The 17,576-nt window shown below is 37.2% G+C and overlaps 1 protein-coding gene across 2 annotated transcripts in view; it reads left to right on the top strand.

Moving 5' to 3' along the window:
* LOC118819560 (arf-GAP with coiled-coil, ANK repeat and PH domain-containing protein 2-like) overlaps positions 1–17,576 on the top strand; it is a 96,894-nt gene that overhangs the window by 35,577 nt on the left and 43,741 nt on the right. For both annotated transcript variants that reach the window (XM_036587416.1, XM_036587415.1), the window contains exons 4-8: positions 2,611–2,664; positions 4,087–4,145; positions 5,293–5,476; positions 10,083–10,127; positions 10,222–10,317. In XM_036587416.1, coding sequence (XP_036443309.1) covers positions 2,611–2,664; positions 4,087–4,145; positions 5,293–5,476; positions 10,083–10,127; positions 10,222–10,317 — 438 coding nt within the window. The remainder of the gene's footprint in view (positions 1–2,610; positions 2,665–4,086; positions 4,146–5,292; positions 5,477–10,082; positions 10,128–10,221; positions 10,318–17,576) is intronic.

Genomic DNA, 17,576 nt, shown 5'->3' with positions numbered 1-17,576 from the left:
ACCACAGTTTCATTACTGATATTATTTGATTTTGAGACAATAACACAAAAACTGTTAAACAAAGTTTACACTTTTTGAAGAAAAATAGCAACATCGCTATGACATTGAGTGCTTTTACATGCACTCAGTAATCTGATCAGTATATGATTTCTATAGTTATTATCATACAGTGATTATTCTAATGGTCATGTAAACAGCACACTCTGATTTCTTAGATCGGAGTAAAGTAGATGGGAGCTCCAACACCATGTTCATGTGCTTTACATATTAAAAAAAAAAAAGTGTATAATATTTCCAAGTTTATTGAAGGATATTAAAATACATTTTAATATTTAATATTTTTAGCAAGCTGTTTAAAGGGTTTATCAGTTACTGCGTGAAATAAATGTAAATTTTTTATTTTATGTATTTATTTATTTTTTGTAAAAGCTCCCCTCAAATTAACAGAACGTGTTTTATGATCACACATATTGCTATATGCTTACAATTTACTGCTGAAAGCCAAAAATCTTAGACGCTCTTTGTATTATTTTATAAAAATAATTTGTACAGTGCAGGTCACTGAAGAGACGCCATCTGTTTATAGTTTATAGCCCAGATTTGTGGAAAAATGGGTCGACTTTCAGTAGAAAAAAGAAAATTGAGAGTTCAGCTTCTTTTAAGGGTTTAAAATTACATCACCCATCTATTTGACTGGAAAGAAGACAGTTACAGCTCTCATACGACCCCCACCTTTAGAATGTAGCTTATGTAATATGAAAGTTATGAAGAATATGACGAAGTGCGTTTTTACTATAAAATGAAATTGTGTTTATATAAATTCAGAAAAAGACACGTCAGTCACAACTGCATATGTCTACATATTTCTATATTGTGGTCTGTTTACACAAAGTTAGGTTAGTTCATCATTTATGTTGAATAGACTCTCCCAACATTTTACTCTGCTGCACTGATGTTGAACTGTGTGCTGCACTGGGTCGGTATGACCAACAGGTCAAAACAAGCTCAAAACAAAGTGACCGCTGTGCCCTGATTGGTGTTCTTGCTTTGCTCTTCTTTTGTTTTGACATGTTACGTTTTTATACACACATAAACCAAAAGGAGCGACAGATTTCTCATAATGTAGTGGAGTAAAAAGTGAGATGTCTGAGTTTGAAATGTAGTGGAGTAAAAGTAAAAAGTCACCCAAAATGGAAAAACTTCAGTAAAGTACAGATACAGGAAAAAACAGAAAGTACAGAAACGAATTACATTTACTTCGTTACTGTCCACCACTGTATACAAATAAGCCATCTAACCAGTCACAGTGTTTTACTGTGTGTTTTGATGAATCAGGGCAGTCACCTGCTCCATCAGCATAAATAATTTTGTTCAAAAATAATGTAGGTCAGCCTTTAACTTCCTCGAGGATTCTTTAATGAGTTATTGTAATAGCAGTCTGTAGCAGTATCATCTCAATCTGCTGTTGAATTTGCTCCGTACTGTGCAGCTCTGTGTTCCAGCCTCCTGCTGTGAGGAGATGTTTGGTGTTTGTATTTGAGATTCTCACACAGCTGCCTCCAGCATTCCCGTCTGCGTATTTCCTTGACTGCTTCTCCCCTGAGATGTTGCGTTCAGAAAGAATGCCTTTGCTGTGAAAGCTCCATTGTGACTGTGATCCATTGTAAGTGAGCTATGTAAACCAGCAGAGCCTTTCCCTGTACGTCTGCTACAAGAATTCAAGGCCTTTATGATTCAGTACTGTTTTCCGCTGCTGTCTGCTGGTCTGTTAGGTCACTCCTGGCTGTGATACGCTGCCTGTCAAAAGTTTGGGGACAGCTAACCTTCTGTTTACGTTCTTACTACGTTCTCAGTAATGTTTTATTTTTGCTATTATAGTGTGATATAGATAAAATTGGTAGCTTAGAACTATATAAGCTACAAGTGAGATATAGTTGGAAGAAAACCTCCAAAATGATAACTTTACAGGAGAAGGAAAAAACCTACTCTACTTTTAATGTAAGTCAATGGAACCAGACGTTTTTCAGAGTAATTTTGGGCCGTTTCTTTTGGTTCATTCATCATGAAATTCACACACAATATAAAGGGCAACATGCATTTTCAAATTATGTCAAAAACTGAAAAAGGTCAAAAATGGAGATAAAAGGTTTGTCTAGGCAAATAAATAGAAATTGCACAAAATCTTCATAAATTGCCGTATTTCAGTTTGCTCCCTTTAGAGACATATTTTAACATATTTTCACTTAGAAACTCAACAAAACATATCTTTTGTCTGGGGGTGTTCAAACCTCTGCATGCAGCTGTTTATATGCTGACCCTTTGGGTGGATTCAGTTTTGGGCAGGCTGAGCAGCCAAATAACGCTGAATACACGACTCGATTGACCAAAACATAGTTTTATTTGGTGTTTGGTTTGAGTGCTGAAGAGTGCTGACATCACAACAAAGGGATGCAGTTTCCTAAAAAAGGAGATAAAAATCTCAAGATAGGGCTTTGTCAGGTGTTTCATTTAGCTGGGTGTCACCAGATGTTGGACAGGCAGTGTTTATTGTGTTGTAGCACTGTTTGTGTGGATCCTAACGCGTGTGTGTTTGTGTTTGTCTCTCTACAGTCCAGTCTGACCAAGTTTGCAGAGAGTCTACAGGAAATGATCAACTACCATACAGTAAGAGAACCACACTGAGTGGGTGAGAGTGGGTGAGAGTGGGTGAGAGAGTGGGTGAGAGAGTGGGTGAGAGTGGGTGAGAGTGGGTGAAAGTGGGTGAGAGAGTGTGAGAGAGTGTGAGAGAGTGGGGGTGAGAGAGGGTGAGAGAGTGAGATAGAGTGAGAGTGCGAACGAGGGAGAGTGAGAGATAGAATGAGAGTGAGAATGAGAGAAAGAGAGTGTGAGACAGTGAGAGTGAGACAGAGAGGGTGGGAGAGAGTGAGACTGAAAGAGTGAGAGAGAGTGAGAGAGATAAAATGTGACTTTCATAATATATAACACACATGGGACATTATTAGTACATTTAGATGATTACATATTATTATTATTATTACTATTATTATTACATGCACATACATATATGTGTAATAGAATATGGCATATTATAATATATAGACATATAATAATGCATATAGGACATTGTTACATGTACGTTTTTGCATATATACAGTACACATGGGACATATTATTGTGTATAGATGCTTACACATATAAAAATAAATATAGGGTATATCAGTATGTATATTTACTTGCATATATAATAATACAAATAACCTATATGGTTACATATAAGTACTTGTATGTCGCTGTTGTCAGAAGAAAACCTTTTATCTCCATTTTTGATGTTTTTCAGTTTGACATAATTTAAAAATACTTGTCCTTTACATTGTTCGTAAATTTCTTGATGAATGAACTAAAAGAAGCGACTCAAAATGACTTGGAAAAAATTCTGGTTCCATTGACTTCCATTGAAAGTAAAGCAGGTTTTTTCCTTTTCCTGTAAAGTTACCATTTTGGAGATACAAGGTTTTGTTCCGACAACAGCGATATATATATACATATATACATATGAGACATATTATTATTGCTTATAGATAATTACACAAATAATACACATGGAGTATATCAGTACACGTAAGTACTTGTACTGTATGTATGTAATACATATGGGACGTATGTTTGCCACCCGCGTCCTGACGAGCTATAGGAGCAGCTGTGCGTGTGCAGAGAGCAGAGTTTGCTCTGGAAAGCAGTGAGTCAGAGTTCAGATCTGCAGTAGAATCAGCTGACCTGCGGTTAAAGTCCTCATTGAGTGGAGCAGAGCACATGATCTTAAAGTGCAGAGTGTGGTATATCATACACACACACACACACACACACACACACACACACACACACACACACACACACTCTCTTATTGGGTTAAAACACTGAACAAACACACATTCCTCACATAGTTCTTTGACCAACACGGGCATCACTTATTCCCAGATTAACTCTGGACATGACCCTCTTGCACTGATTCAGTCGTTGTAAATGTTGTTTACTTGTCGTGTGGGACAGAAGCGCCAGCTGCTCTGACCTAATTCTTTCCATTTGCAGATTTTATTTGACCAAGCACAGCGGTCAATAAAGTCGCAGCTCCAGACGTTTGTGAAAGAGTAAGTAAGCCGAAACATGAGAGTTGTTGCACTTGCACTCCACCTAGCAAATTATGGAAATAAATATCGCAGTAATTAAAACTTGAAGGAATATTTTAGGGAAAAGTCACATTTAAAGCCTCCCTCTTACCCCAAATGTGGTCGTTCAGCCAAGATGAGGTGTCTGAAGTTGGCATGTTTTCACACTGGAGCTACAAGGCTACTGTAGCGAACTAATGGAAGCTTATACCCCACCAATTAGCATGGTGCTAACTGCATGCATAAACTGTCACATACTTGCTTCAGCAATCTCTAATAGACTTTCTGACACTGTAACACACTGTTATCTATAAACACGGACAGAAATACAGACAAAGTCCAAGTTTTATGCAGTTTCTGTCTGTTTAATACTTTTGTTGCTGTATAATTCCTTGAGTATCATTTCATAATTTTGATACTCTTCATAATTTTGAATACTTTGCAGCCAAATTGGCCAATTTTTCGATCTTTATCAGTCTTAGTGGGCTAAACGAACACACGAACCATACTAGCACATTTCTGTTCGTCAAAATCACAAATACAAATAGCATTATATGCCATTAGCTTCAAACTGTAGATATGTTTAGTAATCTCTAATAGACTTTCTGACACTATTACACACTGTTATCTATAAACATGGACAAAAATACAGACAAAATCCAAGTTTTATGCAGTTTCTGTCTGTTTTGGACTTTTGTTGCTGTATAATTCCTTGAGTATCATTTCATAGTTTTGATACTCTTCATTATTTTTAAATACTTTGGCCGATTTTTCAATCTTTATTAGTCATAGTGGGCTAAACGAACAGTTTTATGCAGTTTCTGTCTATTTTGGAGTCCCACAAACTACTTAAAGTACTTTAAAATGCTTAAAATTTCAAAACCATAACATTCTTTAAGTCACAAACTATGACTGCTGATGCAACTCTGCTAGCTCAGCTCCATCTGGGGTAAGGGTGGAAAAAAGTTTCTATATTTTACAAAAATATCACTTTAATTCAGTAATATAAGTTTTGCTATGCTAATTTATGCATACAGGGCTGCATGACCTTTTCATCTGTGGCTTGTGTTGCTTTGGTTTAGTGATGCAGGCTTTGTTTAGCAGCTGTGGTGTTTTCTGTGACCCACAGGGACCTGCGGAAGTTTAAGGAGGCGAAGAAGCAGTTTGATAAAGTGAGTGAGGAGAAGGAAGCTGCGCTGATCAGGAATGCTCAGGCACCACGGAACAAGCAGCACGAAGTGGAGGAGGCCACCTATATCCTCACCGCAACACGCAAGTGCTTCCGTCACATCGTCCTGGACTATGTTCTCCAGGTGAGCGCTCTGAAGCAAACCTGGCTTATTTAGCCGGACAGATATGTTTGAGATGGGCTGCATTGGGACTGAACATTACAGTGATGTACACCAGTATACATCCAGAGGTTTGTAGACTGTCCAGCGTTTCTTCTGAAGTGCAGGGTGTTAATAGTGAGTCTGTGCTGCAGTAACAGCCTCTACTCTTCTAGGAAGGTTTTACACTAGATGTTGAACATTGCTGTGAGGATTTGATTGAGCACTAGTGAGGTCAGGTATTGATGTTGGATGGTCAGTTCTGGATCACTCCAACTCATCCCAAAGGTATTGGAGCTCCATCACTCCAGAGAAAACAGCTCCACTGCTCCACAGCCCGATGCTGGGGGGCTTCATACTCCTCTTTCCCACTCTTGGCTTTGAGCATGGTGACCTTAGGCTCATGTGCAGCTGCTCAAGAGAGTCACTTTCTATTGGTGAATGGTTGTTACTGTACAATTCCTTGTGTATCATTTCATAGTTTTGATGCTCTTCATTATTTTGAATTCTTTTTTTTGTAGCAAAAATAGTCGATTAGCCAAGATGAGGTGTCTGAAGTTGGCTTTTATGGTTTCACACGAGCTACAAGGCTACTGTAGCGAACTAACGGAAGCTTATACCCCACCAATTAGCATGGTGCTAACTGCATGCATAAACTTCACACTCACATACTTGCTTCAGCAATCTCTAATAGACTTTCTGACACTGTAACACACTGTTATCTATAAACATGGACAGAAATACGGACAAAATCCAAGTTTTATGCAGTTTCTGTCTGTTTTGGACTTTTGTTACTGTATAATTCCTTGAGTATCATTTCATAGTTTTCATACTCTTCATTATTTTGAATTCTTTGCAGCCCAACTGGCCGATTTTTCGATCTTTATTAGTCATAGTGGGCTAAACGAACACACGAACCATACTAGCACCTTTCTGTTGGCCAAAGTCATTGCCATTTTAAATCCATAAAGGAGAAAATATTGGATTTATATTACTTTAATATGCAACTAAAGTTTATATATATATATATATATATATATATATATATATATATATATATATATATATATATATAATATTAATATATATAATATATAATATTATATTGAACATTTCTAAAACCCAGTTGATCTAATATGAACATCTTGTTCCATCCTGCCTTAGTAGAAAGTTTCAGATATAATTACTCGCTTTGCTGCGATGTGCATAGTATTCAGTATTCACAGACTCCAGTCTGCGGTGTCCACCCATGTGCTCCGCCGTATTGTGCAATGCATCACGACTGGTTGACTCAGAAGAGTTAACAGCTATATATTACACAATGATCATCTCCGACGCGTACACGACTTCTCTTTTAGTGATCGTATATGTTGTATATACGTGAGAAAATTCCAGTTAACCAGCTGTTTGTCTTGGCACTAAGCATTTATTTGCTCAGATAAACACTACAATATGTATTGGATATAACAATAAAATGTATTACAAATAACATTAATACAGTCAGTAGTGATTTCATGTATGTCAGTGTTTTCATTTAACCATTTCCAAACTGCTCCTCGCAGCAGCCCAGTGCTGTTTGTAGTTATCATCCAGTACCTGGTGTGACTGACCAGTAGTTCATTATGTTAAATCAGATGCTGCTGATGGACTTCTATAAATCTGTGAGATGTCTGGAGGCGTCCGGAACCAGACTTTGTCAATAATGTGATTAAGACTTAATTCATTTTGATTAAATTAATTAAGTTAATTATTTTAAATAAGCTTAAGTCCGTTTGGATCATTTCTATGGGTAGATTCATCACAAAATGATAACACAGTACAAAAGGGCAGCTGGCTTTTTCAAATTAAACTGTAAAAATGTAATTAAACGGTTTGTTCTGACGGCAGTGGTGTAGTATGTAGTGGTCATTTTATATAATCATCTGTAACTCGTGGCTATTTTATGTAATTGCCTTGTGTTGACCTGACGCTCAAATGGTGTGGAACAGCCTGCAGAGTTAATTAGCGATGCTCTGTCAGGAGAGCTGCTCATCTCCACTCATCTGCTGCTGAGAGTGCACAGCTTCAGTACTGCAGTTAGACTGACATACTCCCCCTGGTGGCTGCACAAGAGAACAACATATACTTCGAACAGAAAACTTAACTTTCTGTTGTGGTTTAGAAAAAGGGTATTGATGATGTGGTCAGTGCAGACTGGTTTCTGGGTTTATCTATGTGAAATCACTGAAGGCCTCCTGACTGACCAGCTCAGGTTTAGTTAAAGGGCCCGTATCCGACATTTTCAATTTTTTTAAATTATTAATTAGGAGTTCTGCTTCTATCTGTATGTTGTCATGTGTTAAAATCAGTCATTAGTTATTTATACATGGCCATTTTCCAACCTTTCTTTATGCCATAGAATTAAACAGCCTGTTTTTGGTTGCTATGCCTTTAAGACAGATATATGTAAATGAGCTCTGTTTTGATTGGCTTGTTATTTTGCTCATTGAAAAAGCTGAAACGCTCCTTATAACTTCAATGTGGGCAGGGCTAATAAGCAGCATGCTGTAGGCTGAATAGACAGATATATGTCCATGCATTGGGTTTTTGTGACATCACCAAAGCAAAGTATTTAAAAGGGGCTGTTTTACAGCTGAGGTTTCCATATATGGACTCTATGGAATGAAAGTGAATGATGTGTTCTCAGTGTTTACATACTGCTTCTGAGGAAAACTGAGGAAATAGTTTTTCCAGATTGTGGGCCCATTAATACTCTCAGGAAATGAAGTTATCTTGCTAAATAGAACAGTTTGGAGATATAGAAGCTTTTAGAATATGAGGCTTGGCCTTTTATTCCCCATAAAATAAGTGCTATATTTAATTTAGTATTTGTTTTTGATGGCAGCTGCGTTTTTTATGGAATGTTCTTTGATTTACGATTACAGAGATGCATGTTTGGCATATTAAAATCCAGAATAAAAGTGTAATTCCAAAAAGTATAATAATAGTAATATAAGAGTAATATAACAGGTATTAATCTTAAAGTTATAAAGTCTTATTGCTTTTTAAAAGACGCATGTCTGACAAAGTATACCATAAAATATTTATACCATTGAAGTGAACACATTTTGATTAATACATGTTTTGAAAAGTCTGTGTCTTGGGCCAAACTATATTTATGAAATAGTCAAAATGGAAATGAAAAAATATTGATACACTTCATGCTATAAGACATTATTTCCTGAAAGGTTTTAAGGGCTCATCTCACAGAAAAACATTTTTTCTTACTTTTTGTCAATGAAAGAGTTTAGTGTAGTATATAAACACTGTTACAATCATCACAGTCAAAATGTACTGTTCACTCTCCACTCCATACAGTGCATATATGGAGACTCTGCTGTGAAACAGCCTGTATTGAATTCATCATTTTTGTGATGTCATAAACAAAACACACATTTACACTTACCTACAGCTGCGTACAGCACTTTAACTCTGCCCGTTCACGCTGAGGTTATAAGGAGCGTTTCAGCCCAGTCTGCTTTTAAGAATTAGGCACAATTTAGGCAGCCAATCACAACAGAGCTTGTTAACATATACACACCGATCATTATGACCATCTCCTTGTTTCTGCGCTCATTGTCCATTTTATCAGCTCCACTTACTATATAGGAGCACTTTGTAGTTCTACAGTTACAGACTGTAGTCCATCTGTTTCTCTGATACTTTGTTAGCCCCCTTTTACCCTGTTCTTCAGTGGTCAGGACTCCCATGGACCCTCACAGAGCAGGTACTATTTGGGTGGTGGATCATTCTCAGCACTGCAGTGACACTGACGTGGTGGTGGTGTGTTAGTGTGTGTTGTGTCGGTCTGAGTGGATCAGACTCAGCAGTGCTGCTGGAGTTTTTAAACACTGTGTCCACTCACTGTCCACTCTATTAGACACTCCTACCTTGTCGATGTAAAGTCAGAGACGATAGCTCATCTGCTGCTGCACAGTTTGTGTTGGTCATCCTCTAGTCCTTCATCAGTGGTCACAGGATGCTGCCCACAGGACGCTGTTGGCTGGATATTTTTGGTTGGTGGGCTATTCTCAGTCCAGCAGTGACACTGAGGTGTTTAAAAGCCCCAGCAGTGGAGCTGATCAAATGGACAATGAGCGTAGAAACAAGGATGTGATTATAATGTTGTGCCTGATCAGTGTATCAATGCAAAGGCAAAGCAGCAAAAACAGCCTGTTGGGTTCTAAAGGATGAAGAGAGGTTGGAAAATTATAATGTAAAAATTAAGACATAAACTACACAAATGCTACAAATGGAAGAAAAATATGGGGCATTGGCCCTTTAAGCAAATCTTATGTTGTCAGCATTTAGTTGATTTGAGGTGGATTTATCCCTCTGCCCCTGTAATCTGGCGCTTTCCTTTTCTAGCTTGGATGCATGTCGTCATGTCTGACCACGTTATTTCAAATTTGAGTTTTCCCCTCCGCTCACATGACGGACATAAACGCTTTCAGTTTTGAAGCTCCAGTGATCTGTGATCAGTTTCTGCTTAGCAAAGTTCCACTGTAGCCGCTGTCTTCACACTTATAACCCACTTCCTCCTCCCCTACAGATCAATGTTCTTCAGTCCAAGAGACGGTCAGAAATTCTGAAATCGGCAAGTATATCTTTCCCACACCTCTTATTGTTTTGTGTTGAGATGATTAATAAAGGCATATTCTCATATAAACCTTCCATAATGGCCCCTCTAGATGTTGTCCTTCATGTACGCCCACCTGACGTTCTTCCATCAAGGCTATGATCTGTTCAGTGAGCTCCAGCCGCTGATGAAGCTGCTCGGAGGGCAGGTAGGTCAAACCCTCTTCATTTCCCGGTACTGTAGAAAAGACACTAGTTTAAGCTGAAAGACGTAACACAAGTAATATTAAAGTGATTAAGTAAGATTTAGTCTTTATTACTAGGAAATTACATTGGATTTGATGCATGACTACAGTGCAGAAATAATGGCCTGCATGGTAAAGACTGAGGGCTCATCCTTACCGGGGGGCCAATAATTCCAGAGGGCATTGTAAACTGTTAGTCTCATAAAGTTTGTTGTGCTTGCATAGACATTTAATTACATCAGTGGTACAGCATTAATCAGTTATTAATCTGTAGGTGTATAACTCAGTAACTACTCTGAAATATGTATGAAGCGCTATGAATTATTCAGTCACTTTTATACAGTCTATTAATTACCTATTAATTAACTCCTGTAAAGTTATCAGTATCTACAATGAAACATGCAGAAACTACTATGAATGATTCAGTAACTACTATACAATTATCAGAAAGTTTATAGATCATCCAGAAGCTACCATAAGTTATCAAGTAACTAACTTTCTTTATTCACTAAGTAGTGTAATTTATCAGTAACTGCTGAATTACTCAGTGTCTACTATAATTTCTTAATTATTTAACTACTATAATTATAAGAAACTGCTATGAATTTTTGAAAAACTATTAAAAATGATCATAAACTACTATTAATTATACAGTAAATACTGTAAATTATTCAGTACCTTAAAACATCCATTAACTGCAACACATTCAATAACTACCAGGAATTATTTAGTATCTACTATGAAGTATTCAGTATCTGCTATAAAGTATTCAGTATCTACTATGAATTATTCAGTACCTACTATGAATTATTCAGTATCTACTATGAATTATTCAGTAACTGCTGTGAATTATTCAGTATCTACTATGAATTATTCAGTACCTACTATGAATTATTCAGTATCTACTATGAATTATTCAGTACCTACTATGAATTATTCAGTATTTACTATGAATTATTCAGTACCTACTATGAATTATTCAGTATCTACTATGAATTATTCAGTAACTGCTATGAACTATTCATGCATATGAATGCATAACTTGTGCAGTTGTGAGTGAGGAACTGGAGTGTGGACATGCCAGCAGGTCCTTGGAGTCTAAGGAGATAAATGCTACACACCGCACCCCTCCTTACGCTCCTTATTTACTTGTTTATATTGAGCGGGTGTGGTGGACTCAGGCCAGTGGTCCAGTGTTGTTGTTCTACTTTCCTTTTTCATCCTGTCCCGGTCACGAGGAGATGGATTTTGGCCCCCCGGGGATTGCTGGGGTGCCAACCCTCTGTAGGAACTGACAGAGCCCAGACAAAAAAAGGCCGTGCTAGCATCTGGCCAATGATGGAAAGAGGAAGTGGAGGACCAGCAGGGTTTTCCCGGAGGAGGTTAGAGGACGGCAGAGCCTCAGTGTGAGAGTTAGGCTGAGTGAGTGAGGAGTGTGTACAGCGGGAGTCCGGCCGCTCGCAGATCGGGACTCGGTCTTTTGGGGATTTAATCATGAAGCTGCAGAAGCTGGAGAGGCTTTGCAGGCGGGCGTGGAGGAGCTGCCAGGAGGTCTGTTGAGTTTGTAAATCAGCTGCTAATGATGTGCTGCGTTTGAATTTTTAAGCTGCTGTGTTTGTTCACTTCATAAGGCTTATTATTCAGTGCCTAAATGGAAAACAGTGCAAAATGAATGAGTTATTATTAATCCATTCATGTTCAACAACTAAATGTAGCAGGATGAGGAAAAATGCCACAGAACTAATGGTGTAAAACAGTTTTCTGGGCCAGAATGTAATGTTTGTGGTGGGTCGACGGCCAGAAATAAATATATATATATATACATATCTGGAGAACGTGGTTTCCTTATGTATGTGGAACAGTGCTTTGCTTTTTAATTCAGTGAAAAGATGTTTTTTCAAGGGTTCTTTACTAAAGAAAATGGTTCTGTAAAGAACCATAAACACTCATAGAACCTTTTCTATGATTAAAGCATCTTTGCATCATGAAAGGTTCTTCTTTCTTCGGATGTATGTACAATGTGCTGTACCTTTTTGAAAATAGCACCCAAAATAGGTTCATTGTAACAATAGAAGAACCCTTTTGGGTGCTGTATAGAACCCTTTTCTAAAGCACATTCCAAGGAACACTTTCACGATGCAAAGAGCCCTTTAATCATGCAACGGGTTCTTTATAGAACTGTTTTCTTTAATAAAGAACCCTTGTAGAACCATCTTTAGGATTGTACCACCACCTGTTTTGCTAGATTAGCTTGTAACTGCTACACTTAGCAAAAATGGTTCTATATAGTACCAGAAAAGGGTTCTTTGGCTTGTAACAAGAGTGGAGCCCTTTTTGGTGCTATATAGAACCTTTTTGAAAAGGGGTCTATATAGCACCCAAAATAGGTTCATTGTAACAATAGTAGAACCCTTTTGGGTGCTGTATAGAACCCTTTCCAAAAAGGTTCCACAAAGAACCATCTACAGCACATTCTGAAGAACCCTTTTATGATGCGAAGAACCCATTAATCATGCAAGTGTGTTCATGGTACTTTATAGAACCATTTTCTTGATAAAAGAACCCTTGAAGAACCATCTTTAAGAATGTACCACCACCTGTTTTGCTAGATTAGCTTGTAACTGCTACACTTAGCAAAAATGGTTCTATATAGTACCAAAAAAGGGTTCTTTGGCTTGTAACAAGAGTGGAGCCCTTTTTTGGTGCTATATAGAACCCTTTTCAAATTGGTTCTATATCTATCTGTTGCACATTCTCCATCAATCTGAAGAACGCTTTCACGATGCAAAGAGCCCTTTGATCATACAACGGGTTCTTTGAGTTTTCTTGAAGAAAGAACCCTTGAAGAACCATCTTTCACGAGTGTAATTACACGTATTGTTATATTTGAATTGCAGTCAGTGACATTTATATGAAGTCACACTCTGCTTTGTTACTGAAAGTACTTCAAAAATAAAAAGAAAAGAAAACCTATGAAGTTCTACCATTGGCTGAGGGAGTTAGGGGGGATGGGGGTCGGGGGGGGTGGATTTAGCCGCTTTCTGGCAGGCTAAATCAAACGTCCTTGTGGGCCAACACTGGCCCGCGGGCCCTGCTTTGGTCAGCCCTGGTCTAAAGTGATGTATCTGTGTAAGGTTCTACCTTGGATTAACATCTAATTACATCTAATGAAACTTTTTTCCTTTTTATCTACAATTAAATATGGATTTTCTGTGCTGTTGTTAAAAATCAGGGACCAAAAGACTGACTTTATGATAAATAATAATAACTCACCTTTTAGCTGTAAAGTTTGATCCATTTGAAATAACAGGGATCATTATGAGGCTGATGTCAGCAGAAAACGCCGGATCGGAGAGAAAAAAGAGGGAAAGTGATCCAATGCGGTAACGAATGTATCCTGAAATATCTCTCTCTCAGTGATGTTTTTAGCTGGGTAGTTCTTCCTGTGGGGGAGTAGAGTGTTTGAGTAGTTTCAGCATCATAAACTACTTTTAGATCATCACTGTAAGTGAATGGCTTCAGTTAAAGGAGGTAATTTTTAAGCTTAGTAGTTTTTTTTAAATAAAACGTATCTGATTGGTTTTGGTATCAGCTGATATTCAAGGTTTCAGTATCGATGTTTAATTGGAAAAGAAAAAGTGGTACCGTGCTCTCTGAAATCTGAAGTGTTTTGATTAATAACAGCTGATTTTTAAAGGTGCTCATTTATAAAGAAGAAATATCAGATTGATATCGGTATCAGTCGATACTCAGGCTTTTAATATCAGTATCGGCATCAGAGTACAGAGTGGTATTGTGCCATCTCTAATCATGAAATATTAAATTAAAAAAACTCATTCTAATTTGTAGGATTTTTAAGAAAAATACACCAATATTAGCTGCTGCTTGAAGGGAAATTCCACTAATTTTTCATAATTTCTGCACAGTTGAGTCATTAAGATGTAAACAAAGTTATTCAGAGTGGTTTGACTTACCGAGTCAGAACTGTTCACAGTGGTGGTGATAGGAACCAGGCGTCCACCTCTAAAAGCTCCCTCACAGAAAGTTACTACATGAAATGGTTATTAATACGCTGCCTGATGGTTTTACGATAGTGTTTGCCTAAAACATACATTTTTTTATCCGTTCATGGTGGAGAGGGGTCAATAAAACAAAACTTATTATTTCAGATTTTCCACTATTTTCCATCATCAACATTCCATATAAACTCAGAAGACTCGTGTAGGTTCACTGGTGGTTCTGGATAGTAAATAAAATGTCTATATTTGTGTTGCAGTCATGGCGACCCCTGGTTCCTATCACCACCACTGTAAAGACATCTGAACCGTTTCACACCAAACCTCTCTGAATCTCTCTGATTACATCTCACACCCTGAATTATGCAGAAATGTTGAAAAATCAGTGGAATGTTTTCCAAATTTGAGAATTTTCTTCATACTTGTGCTCCAAGTTTAGAGACCATATGCACTGCATCTGAAGACACACCGAGCGTGTTTACATGCACTCAATAATCCGATCATAATCGGATTTCTGCATCTGATTATTCAAATGGTCATGTAAACAGCAGACTCTGATTTCTTAGATTGGAGTAAGATCGACAAATCCAATAAAGAGGCTGGATATTAGCTCAGTAATCAGATTTCTCAGTGCGTGTAAACTCTTACTCTGATTTCTTTCGGATTTCTCAGTCTGCGCATGCGCGAAAACAGACATCGACTACATGCTTGATGAAATGAAGGATTTAAATATTCTTCATCTTTTAAATGATGTTCATATTTTAAGGTAAATGCTTAGCCGCAGTATGAAGTTTGAGTTTTAAATTATATTTACGTTGCGTCTTCTTCTGTGAGTTTATTGGAAAATCTGGAAATCTGATTACTGTCAGACGCATATTGACCTGGAGTTTCCCCATTATCTGATTATTCAAGTGCATGTAAACGTGTTGATCGGATTACTGACAAAATCTGTGCAGTTATCGGATTATTAACTGGATGTAAACACTCTCACTGATTTCTTTTGAAATTAAATTTTGTCACAAATATGGGGACAAATATTTACGTGATATTGATTTCCTGTAAATAAACCTGCTTTAGGCTCTAACGTGCTGTAGATTGTTCTATATAGAACCTTTTTGAAAAGGGTTTTGTGTAGCACTAAAAAAAGGTTTTTATATTGTAACAACACACTTAAAAATGATGTTCCTTCAATAGTTCTTTAGTAAAGAAAATGGTTCTGTATAGAGCCATGAACACTCAAGGAACCCTTTGCATGATTAAAGGGTTCTTTGCATCGTGAAAGCGTTCTTCAGATGCACTGCAGATTGTTCTATATAGAACCTTTTTTGAAAAGGGTTCTATATAGCACCAAAAAGAGTTCACCTATTGTAACAACACACTTAAAAATGATGGTTCTTCAAGGGTTATTTAGTAAAGGTAATGGTTCTACATAGAACCATGAATGCTCAAGGAACCCTTTCCATGATTAAAGGGTTCTTTGCAGGGTAAAATGGTTCCTCAGATTGGTGGAGTATGTGCTGTAGATGCTTCTATATAGAACCTTTTTGAAAAGGGTTCTAAGTAGCACCAAAAAGCTTTCTTTAGGCTTTAAGGCTTTAATGGGGTCAGCTATAGAAGACCAACAATGAAAGTATGTTCATGTATTAAGAACATTTTTAAAGCTAACTTGTGATTTTTCATTCTTTTGCCTTCCTTTTTCTGTCAGTGAGGACTGTTTTGCTTCCCTCCGTGCTGCTGATGAGTATCATGTTGTTGGTGCCGTGTGAGGCTCGTCTGTAGTGGTCAGTAGCTGTGGTGATTAACGTTCACACGGCCGTCTCCGTCACTGTCGCTGCTGTTTCAGCCCTAAACTCCACAAACTGCAGTGGGAATTCAGCTGCAGAGCGGAGGGGAAAACGTTTCCCATGATCTTATCGCCAGCTTCCCGATCCAGCAAAACAAAACGTCCCTTTAGAGCTTTATAAGAGTCCGTCGGCTCATCAAGGGATGAATTTGCCGCTGCTGTAATGTGCAGTCAGCTTTTACAACACGCGTTTGGTTTGGTTGCTTTGGTTACTAGAAAGCAAAAACAAATAACTAAACTATGAAGAACAATTTGTGTGAAGTCTCTGTAGCTCGCACACTTAAAAGAAGGTTCTTCAAGAGTTCTTTAGTAAAGAAAATGGTTCTGTATAGAACCATGGACACTCAAAGAACACTTTGCATAATTAAAAGGTTCTTTGCATGGTGAAATGGTTCTTCAAATTGATGGAGAATGTGCTGTAGATTGTTCTATATAGAACCTTTTCGAAAAGTGTCCTATATAGCACCAAAAACGTTCTTATGTTGTAACAACACACTTAAAAATTATGGTTCTTCAGAGGTTTTTTTATTAAAGGCAATGATTCTACATAGACTTGTTACTATATAGGAACCCTTTTTTGGTGCTATACAGAGCCCTTTTCAGAAAGGTTCTGTATAAAACCATTTTCTTCACTAAAGAACCCTAGAAGAACCGTCATTTTTAAGTATGTTTGATTTACATCAATTTTCAGCCTGTAGTTACTGCGTAATTCATAGTAGTTAATGAATTATTCATAGTAATTACTGTTTAATTTATAGTAGTTACTATGTACTTTATAGTAGTTACTGTGTAGTTTGTAGTAGTTACTGTGTAGTTTATAGTAGTTACTGTGTAATTCTTAGTAGTTCCTGAATTTTTCATAGACGTTACTGTATTTCACAGTAGTTACTGAATTATTTATAGTAGTTACTGTTCAATTTATAGTAATTACTGAATTATTCATAGTAGTTACTGTGTAATTTAAAGTAGTTACTGTGTAATTTAAAGTAGTTACTGTGTAATTTAAAGTAGTTACTGTAAAATTTATAGTAGTTACTGTGTAATTTGTAGTAGTTACTGTGTAATTTATAGTAGGTGCTTAATTATTCTTAGTAGTTACTGTGTAGTTTATAGTAGTTACTGTGTAATTTATAGCAGTTACTGAATCATTCATAGTAGATACTGTGTAATCTATAGTAGTTACTGTATAATGTATAGTAGTTAATGAATTATTCATCATAATTACTGAGTAATTCATAATAGTTACTGAATCATTCGTAGTAGTTACTGAGTAATTTATTGAATTCATAGTAGTTACTGAATAAAAACAGCTCTTTCCAAGACTGTCGTTGTGTTGCGGATGATCTTTTTAGCAGTTTCTTTTC

Source organism: Colossoma macropomum, unplaced genomic scaffold (genome assembly GCF_904425465.1).
Source record: "Colossoma macropomum unplaced genomic scaffold, Colossoma_macropomum, whole genome shotgun sequence".
NCBI classification, from domain to species: Eukaryota; Metazoa; Chordata; class Actinopteri; order Characiformes; family Serrasalmidae; genus Colossoma; species Colossoma macropomum.
Note: the sequence above shows the minus strand (reverse complement) of the source record. Positions and strands in the feature narration are given on the sequence as shown.